Source organism: Barbatula barbatula (assembly GCF_947034865.1).
Source record: "Barbatula barbatula genome assembly, chromosome: 16".
Classification (NCBI taxonomy): Eukaryota; Metazoa; Chordata; class Actinopteri; order Cypriniformes; family Nemacheilidae; genus Barbatula; species Barbatula barbatula.
The window spans coordinates 21,250,853-21,260,616 of record NC_136779.1 but is presented as its reverse complement, the minus strand read 5'-3'; the positions used below and the strand labels follow the sequence as shown (position 1 = coordinate 21,260,616).

The window sequence follows — 9,764 nt, the reverse complement described above, 5'->3', positions numbered from 1 at the left end:
TGTACAAATTCGTTAAAGCTACAAACGGTTAATTTCACAGGCAAATGACACGCACCGCTTCTGCATTGTAAACTCTGACATCTTACGTGTTTCAAATCAATAAATGCACCGTGTACTGATGGTTCATGTCAAACAAGTTGCCCAAAAAATAACGCGGACTGGTTGCATGTTGGTCTCCTTTTAGTCTGATATGATAAAAACTAGTTCAGAATTATACGGAGCTCAGAATTATAAAATAGCGGTGTGTTCTGCAACACAGAGAAGCGGAAGAAAATATAAGAATTACACTTAATAAAACGGCCTGCTTTTACAACAGAATGCATAAACCTCTACCTTTAATAGACTAGTCTTTGCGTCATTAACCAGGTCAGTCATTTCATTGAAGCCTTAATAAAAACTACGGTTTAGGACAAAGAATAATGTCCTAATACAGTGAAACTGAAAGTGTTTCTAGATGTTCTGCACCACAGACAAGAATGTAAAAAATGCAATGCAAATACATGTGATACAACAAAAGTGGAATATAAGTAAGTAAATTGAATTTCATGTGAGTGTAAAGGAAAGCCAGCAAATCTGTAAAATCTGATTTGACCTATATAGTAAACAATATTTGATTTTATATTTGTAATATATATTTTTATATTAGTATTTTTATTTGATTAAACCGTATAAAAATAACTAGCCATTCTAACACGCACTGTGAGTCAGTTACGTCACCTATATGTTTCTGTGCTCACAGCTGATTGGTCAAACTTCAGTCTGAGATCTTGAATCCAGAACATAATCTGCCCCGGAGCAGGTTAGCCGTGCAGCGTAAGATACCATGGCGACGAACACCCGAAGAAAGCCGAGCTACTCTCATGGTACCTAAAACCCAGGGTTGGCACAAACTAAACTGAAACACAGCTGGCTAACCACCTAAACCAGCTTCATGGTACAGGCCCCAGGTGTAGGCTTAAGCCGTGGCTTATTGAGCCTTCCCTGTTTACAAAACAACATCTACCCATCAAAGTTAAGCATAAACAATACCTGCATAAATATATAGGTACATACACACCTTATCATAAATATGATATGACACACGTTTGGATTGTTTAAAGGGACCTGTGTTTTCTATTCATCCTAAATTATTTTGTATTATTATTTATGTTAAAAAATGTAGGTTTATAACGTGTAAATTGTTTAAGAGAAAGACACAGAACAGTTGATACTGTAAACTGAAATCGAAGATCGGTGGCCACTTGACCAACATTTTATGCGCAACTCTAGCGCAGCGTTGACAGGCTGTTACAGAGAAAAAAGTGTGTTGTTTTATCTTCTTTTAATGTTGAAAGTGAGTCTGCTGAAAGCTTGGTATCCGCTTTAGAAGCGCATTTAACTAAACAGGATGCACAGTGTAACTAATTGTAACGATAATGTACCTCTTAAGTACACATCTATAGGAAACAATACGCAAAGTTTGGGTTATAAAGAAGAAATTCAAACATACTGTAGGTGTAGTTTAAGGGGTAACTATTTTAATGACGTGGTGTGCATGACTTTACAACAATAGCCTGAACATTGTTATCACAATGTTCCCATAAATACGCTTTCTTGCTTATTATTTAAGTTAGGAGTTCTTATTTATTTATGATAGCAAACAAGGGGAAATGATGCGCATGACTTTCATCTTAGTTGATTGATTGTAGGATTAATAGTCACAAATCATAGTTTTGTATTATGAGTTATGAGTTCGTTTCATGAGTTGTAATTTTTAAAAAGCGCAAAATCAATGTTGCTATTTTGATAATAGCATATGCAGCTCACTCATCATTTATATTTTACCCCTTTATTCCCCAAACATTGTTCCCCTTTACCTACATATATATATACTGAAGAGGTAAAGGAATTGCGGTACATTGGGCGCCGTAATCTCAAACGTTACCGAAATGTTTTTATTTATTTCTCATCCGTTTCCAACAATAGCAACATTCCTGAAAATAATTTCCTCAAATAATAAATGTTTCTTGAATGCATAAATAAAACAAATGAATTAATCAAATCAAAAGTACAACAACAACAAAAACACGCATTACTCACGCATACTCCGTTTCTCATTTACATATGAAAGCGTCTCCGATGATGAAACGTTAACTAAACAAATCTGACGTCACTGCATTACGATGACGCGCGCTTTCGATTTCACTTTCTCAAAGTTCCAGGTTTGGGTGAAAACTTAAAAGATGGCGTCCTGCTTAGTTTACATTTATCGGGCTACGCTGACAAATCTAATTTTAACAGTCAAACTACACTACGTACAATCTTGTTACGTGTTTATGTTTACATAAATACCTCACAGTGCTCCTTGATAACTTAAAGATGAAATCTGCTGCTGACAAAAGGAAGGAAAAAGAGATGTCGCGTGCTACACGTGTGTCCGAGAGCTTCCACAGCTATTCGTCTCCCGGTGAAATCCTCTTATTTACCCCGCTTCCAGAGAGCCCAGGTAAGCCCCCATCAAAGAAAGGCAAAGCAGAAGACGATGCCGTGGTTTCCACTCTCTCACAGCTCATAAATAGTCGCTCGGATGCCCTGGAGAAAATGGTGGGCGACAACGCGCTTAAAATTGAAGGGCTAAAAAAGACGGTGGACTTTGTATGTGCTGAGTTGAATGATATTAAGGGGAAAGTCGGCCACATCGAAGTTAGACTAAATACTGAAGAAAAAAAGATGGAGCTCTGCGAAATCAGAATTGCAGACATGGAAAGATATTCTCGCCGTTGGAACCTGCGCTTGCATGGAGTACCTGAGAAGGAAAATGAAAATACCAGAACCGAATCTATCCGCATCTGTACAGCCATTTTTCCAGAGTGCAAAAGTCTTCCAGATAAGATCGACACTGTCCACCGCATAGGGAAAAGGATTCTGAATACTTCAAGGCCGCGCGCGATCATCATTCAGTTTTCCTCACGTATGATGAGAGATGGCGTGTGGAGAGCGGCGAAATCGTCAGAGTTCCTGAGGGCGAACGGTCTTCGATTCACTGAGGATCTTACTGCTTTTGACCGAGAAAGGAGGCAGTTGCTGTGGCCGGCTGTTGAAAAGGCCCGAAAGGAGGGGAAAAAGGCGCATTTTGTCGGACACCGTGCATTCATTGAAGGCTCTGAAATTAACCCCGTGTAAACCTGTTCAGACAGTTAATCTCCTTCCAATTACGTTGAGCTTTTTTGAGCTCTTCCTTTTCGTTATGGAGCAGTTCTATTGATGGCTGTAAGCATGCTTGATATGGCCTTGTCGTCAGCTGCTTTTGCGTTTCCAACCTCAGTAAGCTCGGTTATTTGCTGTTCATTGTTCAAAGAGTTATTTTTGTATGTCTATTTCTATTATTTCTCTCAATGCCAGGGGTCTAAGAGACATTACTAAACGGAAGGCTTTGTTTCTGTATGCCAAATCGTTCAGGACTGATTTTTGTTTTTTTCAAGAGTCCCACTCCGTTGCCAGCGATACTGCTTTTTGGAAAAATCAGTGGAACAATGATGTTTGGATGGCTCACGGTTCGGAGCGTTCTGCTGGTGTTCTGACTTTGAAAAACCTCTTTGCAGGGGACGTTCTGCACTACTTTAGCGACCCGAATGGACATTTTTTGCTTATGGTCATCTGTTTAAATAATACTGTGGTAATACTAATTAACATCTATGGGTATAATAGTTCTCGTGAGAATGATCTACTGATTGATGCGATAGAAGGGAAAATTCTGCTGTGGCTTAATGCTTACCCAAATGCCTTAGTTTTCATCGGTTGGGACTTTAATATTGTACCTGACAATAACCTCGATAGACTGCCACCTAAACAGTCTGCCTCTCCTGATCCTAAATTAAAAATATTAATAGATAAATTTGATATTATTGATATTTGGAGGGAAAAGTTTCCGAATATTAAATCCTATACTTGGAGTAATAAAAATTGTTCTAGACAGTCCCGAATAGACTACTGGCTTGTTTCACAATCTGTTAGGGATTTTAATGTTTCTGTTAGCATTCTCGCTTCACCCATGACTGATCATAAAGCAATTCTTATCCAATCCCCTCTATCATCAGTTATTTCTTCTTCAAGACTTAGAGCCTCTTATTGGAAACTTAACTCCTCTTTGCTTAAGCATGATCAATTAAGGAAAGATATTTTATTCTTGATTAAAAATTACTGGATCAAAGCACAAAAGGAGAACAAATACGGTCTCAATTGGGAACTTCTTAAACATGAAATTGGCAAGTGTGCTAGGAATTTTGGCAGCCTTCTAGCTAAACGTAAAAGACTTGAAGAGGAGACTGTCATTTCTAAAATAATGTCTCTCTCTGGGAAAATGCAGGATGGTTTGTCAGAAACTGAATTGTCAGAATTTATTGATCTGCAAACTCAGTTAGACTCAGTTTATAAGAATAAGGCAGAGGGCGCTTTTATTCGCTCTAGAAGAAGATGGTTAGAGCAAGGAGAACAAAGTACAGCTTATATCTTCAGAATGGAAAAAAATAATTTTAGAAATTTAACTATCAACTCTTTAAATATAAACGGCACAGTTATTTCTGATCCTAAGGAAATCGGCACATTTTGTGCAAACTTCTATTCAAATCTTTATAACTCTAAATTTTGCAAAGACTCAGCTTTGTCTTTTTTCCAGTCTTTGAAAGATGTTAGGACAATATCTAACGAAGATAAGATAATCTGCGATAATGATATATCCATCTCTGAAATAATTGAATCTATTGAAGCTCTAAAGAACAATAAGTCTCCGGGCACGGATGGGCTGACAGCCGAATTGTATAAAAGTTTTGCTGTAGAGTCAGCACCTTTCCTGCTTGAAACTTATTTGGAGAGCATTGCGTTTGAGACACTTCCGCCTACTTTATCTCAGGGATTACTTACTTTAATACCTAAACCTAAGAAAGACATTCTTTTGATTGACAATTTACGTCCAATCTGTTTGTTAAATTGTGATTATAAGATATTAGCTTTGTTACTAGCCAAAAGACTTAAATGGGTTCTGGACTCAATGATAGACGAAACTCAGTCTTCATCTCAAAAAGGAATATTGCTAACAATATACGCATTGTTTTAGATTTGTTGGACTATGATGAACTAATTAGAGATGAAAGTTTTATTCTTTTTTTAGATTTTTATAAAGCCTTTGATTCCCTTGAACATGAATTTATTTTACAGTCCCTATGTAAATTTGGTTTTGGTGATTTCTTTTGCAAAACTGTCCGAACGTTATACAAAAATGGAAACTGCTCAATTAATCTGAAAGCTGGTACTTCTCCAAGATTTAATGTGTTTAGAGGGGTGCGCCAGGGTTGCCCGGTATCACCTTATCTGTTCTTGATGGCTGCTCAACTCCTCACTACTTCCCTGATGAATAGTCAATTGCAAGGGATTAACATAGCAGAAAAACAGATTATCATAACTCAGTTAGCTGATGATACCACACTTTTTCTTAAAAACGACTTGCAGATCTCCATTGCTCTTGATGTTATTAATGTGTTCTCCAGAGCTTCTGGTCTATCTTTGAATTTGGATAAATGTGAACTCCTTCCCTTAAAGTCTGTTCCATTCCTGCATAATATTCCTGTTAAGTCTCAAGTGAATTATTTGGGTATTACGATTTGTAAAGATGTCAATGCGAGAGGAAAATTAAACTTTGATCCAGTAATTTCTAAAGCTAAGAAAAAGTTAAATTCATGGCTCCAAAGAGACTTGTCTTTACGAGGGCGAGCCCTCCTCGCCAAAGCGGAGGGTATCTCTAGATTGACCTACCCTGCTCTTTCTTTACATGTGGACAAGACAATTTGTGTAGAGGTTGATAGAATGCTTTTTGATTTTTTATGGAAACATAAAAGACATTACATTAAAAAATCTGTTGTCATAAATAGCTTTGAACAGGGCGGGTTTAACTTTCTTGATTTTGCTTCTTTGAACAATACATTTAAGATCAATTGGTTGAGGCAGTTCTTGAATAACTCTGACTCCATATGGAATGCTATTCCAAATTATATTTTTTCTAAAGTTGGCAGTCTCCCCTTTCTATTAGTATGCAATTATAATATCTCTAAATTGCCCATCAAATTATCCAATTTCCACAGGCAGGTGCTTCTGGCCTGGCACTTGATTTATAAACACAATTTTAGTCCCCACAGGTATTTTATCTGGAATAACCATGATATCCGATATAAAAATAAAACACTTTTCCTCTCAGCTTGGTTTAATAATAATATTATTTTGGTTTCTCAACTTCTAAACTCAAATGGCCATTTGTTTTCTTATACTGAATTCTTGACGAAATATTCTATTCCTGTCACCCCACGAGACTTTGCTATAGTGATGGATGCCATGCCCAGTGGAGCTATTGCACTTTTAAGAAACTCAGCTGATTCTTTACTGTCTTCTATCCTCTTGGATGCATCCATGCGAAACTGCAATAGGGAAGATTTGTTTTTTATCATGTCCCTCTTCTAGGAACAGAAAGATTAGACAACTTTTTCAGAGTGATATTATAACTGTCCCTTCTATAATTTCATATTGGAGTAATAGTTTTAATGATATTCCTTGGAAGAAAGTGTGGTCTCTATCCAATAAATATTTAATCACTAATAAGGTTAAAGAGGTATCATTCAAGTTGTTGCATCGATTTTACCCAGGCAAAGTTTTTATCAAAAAAATGTTTCCAGAGTTGGATCCCCTTTGCTCCTTCTGTGGAATGGAAGACGAGTCTGTTCCTCATCTTTTTTGGGACTGTATTCATGTAGCTACTTTTTGGGGAAAATTTTGTCTGTTCGTACGTGCTTCTTTATTAGTCAACTTTTCCTTGACGTTTAAGGATGTCTTATTTGGTCTTTACAATTCTGACAAAAATCTAAAAGACAAGTATTTTCTTATAAATCTATTTATTTTTCTTGCCAAGTTTTTTTGTAATGAAAACCAAAAGGGTCTCGAGGCTTTTCTGTATCTCTTGAATTTATTTTAAGTTTTTGTTACCCCTGGCTCAATGTTATTAATATTTATTTTTATTTGTATCTATTTATTTTTACTTGCTTTAAATTTTACTTCCTTTTATTGGCTTTTTGTCTTCTGAATTACTGTTGTTTATTTTTGCTTTTAATTATGACTTTGTACCTGATATTATATTTGTTCAAAAAAAAAAAAAGTTCCAGGTTTGGAGTTTCCGCTCACACGTTCCATTGTCACGCACACACGTATTATTACTATTAAAAGCATTATAAGCCAAATTAAACTCGTACCCACTGTTATTGAATATGACATTATTTTGATGTATTAGTATTATACACGTTATATCTGGACTGTTACGCTCACTGTAGAAAGCGGCATAATCGACATTTTCTAACAATATAAATAACATTATATTGCGCAAGTCACCTGTAGCCCAGCTGAAACAAAAACAATACAAATAAAATGCAAATAGTTTCCATTATAAAACCGTCAGCTGTTTAGACCATTAAAGCCATTACAAAATCGGGTCTTTTCTTGTATAATTGAATGGTGGTCCTCATCGACCAGACAACATCTCACCATTGAACCCAACACATAGTCGGTATAGACCCACACAGACCATTATAGTTCAGATTAAAACTGTAGCTATTTCCATATTACCAAGCATTGCATCCATTAGAATGTGTTTTAGTGCATCGCATCAATAATGGAATAGCCCATTATGGCATATAGGGTTTAAAAACGAAGTATACACTACATCACTACAGCTACAGTAGTATATTTGTAAAAATAGTAAGATCAATGTACACGTAAATTCCAGCACTTTAAGTGTATTGCGTAATCGCGCCACACCTCACTCAGGTGTAACGCGTGCTTTCAGGTCACTGACTAGAAAGTGAAAATCCAGGTGTAATTCCCATATGCTCTCTTAAAAACAACGGACATCATGGAGAAGCTCATTCAGCATCACACATCTCAAGAGAATATCAGAATCTGTAGACTGAGTGGAATAAGTCGTGGATCTTTCTGTCTGTGGATAATAATTCATCATGATGATGTTTGTTCGTCCATCACTGCTGTGCCTGGTGCTGTCAGTCTGCACCATCCGACCTGTGCCGGGTTGCAGGTGGATTAAACACAAATTCCAACATCACCACAGAGTATCTTTGGATCTGATTGAAAAGATGGTGAGCCTTCCATTTGTTTACAATAAAGAAAACCTCAATTATTTATGTTAATGTTTGGAAGTTCCCAGATGAAAATGTGACTGCTCAGAAAGATATCTGGTCTTAATTAAGTCTCAGATGTTTCTCCAACATTTTCTCAGGGGAAATACAATAAAACCACATGAGACGATTGTGCTGATTTCGATAAGAAATGTTTAAATTCATGTCGAGATCTTTCGTATCATTGACTTTGATTGCAGATGTGGCAAGTTGGGTTTAGTTTAAAACACACAGGGGCAGTTTCCTAAACCCAGTCCCAGACTCATTTAACTGTATATATTGGACTAACTAAATGTTGGTTCATCCCGGAGCGTTTAGGTCTGAAATTGTTTGTTAATTCTATTGTTGAATTCAATTGTTTTCTCGTTACTCTCTAGGGAGAGAAAATCCCAGAGGGCCATAAAAACAAATCGTTCAACCCCATTCCATATGAACTGATCAACAGCTACAGGGCAGTAGAGGTCAGTACAAGATGAATGAGTGAATCCTGATCAATTCCTTGGATTGTGGATCCATATTGATCATTTTTTGTCTCCTCAGGGTGAGAAACAGATTCTGTTTGTTATTCAGAGTTTGATGGAGATCACGGCCCTCTTTGAGGACGCTGACTCTGCACCGTGGGATAAAAACACAATGGAGAATTTCTCGAACATCATCCATGAGCAGATTAACGGCCTCCAATTATGCGTGAGTAAAATGTGTGACTGAGAAATAAATGAGCGAGTCATGAGACATTTTTCACAGTCAAAGTGTGTTCTTTTTATTTGAACCGTAGCAGTCCGTAACAGAAAATCTAGAAAGCAGTACACACATTTGCATATGTATGTACATGAGCAATAATAACACGAAGAACTCGTTGGTTTCTCTTTCTTACTGCAGGGCGCTTTCAAAACGAAGAGGAATAAAAATCTACATCTATATTTTAGAAGACTGAGGCAAATGACAGAGTTGAAGACGGTAAGAATCATGAATGTCAGTAATAAATGACGAATGTTATCCCAGAGCTGTATGTGAACTCATGTAAATGATGTTGTTTTGTCTCTGTCAGGAGGATGCAGGCTGGGAGATCATCAGAGCTCGAGTCATAAGCCTCATGAAACAGCTGGAATTTTTCTCCTTCTACACTCACGTTTAACTGAAGCCTACAAAGAAAAACCTTCAAAAACATTTCTGTCAGTCAGGCTCTTCCGTTTATGGATTTCATCAAAAATACATATATTTGTTGTTTACTTGTGTTTATTGTCCTGTTTGCTAAATTATTTATTGAAATTATTGATTATTAATGTATTTTTATTTATGCCTATTTATTTTTCTTTTATATACAAATGTCTCAAAAATGAATATTTTGTCATATGAATAATGGATTTATTAATGCTGGCATTCAATAAAAACATATCGTTTCAATATCTTCTGTAAATGTCTTTAGTATCACTCACACTTTTTACATTAACAGATTGATGACATGCTCATCCGTTTAAACACTGGCCATGGTCTGCCTCGGTTTATTTCTCTTTATTACATCACTGCTTCCCCATCGCAGGGCAATGCATCATTTTAACT

General features: G+C 36.6%; 1 protein-coding gene across 1 annotated transcript; it reads left to right on the top strand.

Annotated features, from left to right (window-relative positions):
* Nucleotides 1-8,027: 8,027 nt before the first annotated feature.
* On the top strand, nt 8,028-9,339 carry LOC306906158 (interferon a3-like; the record flags this gene model as incomplete). The annotated part of the gene is made up of 5 exons (XM_079477299.1): nt 8,028-8,165; nt 8,582-8,665; nt 8,745-8,891; nt 9,084-9,161; nt 9,253-9,339. The coding sequence occupies 5 exons, from the start codon at nt 8,028-8,030 to the stop codon at nt 9,337-9,339; spliced, it is 534 nt and encodes a 177-aa protein (XP_079333425.1).
* Between the last annotated feature and the right edge of the window lie 425 nt (nt 9,340-9,764).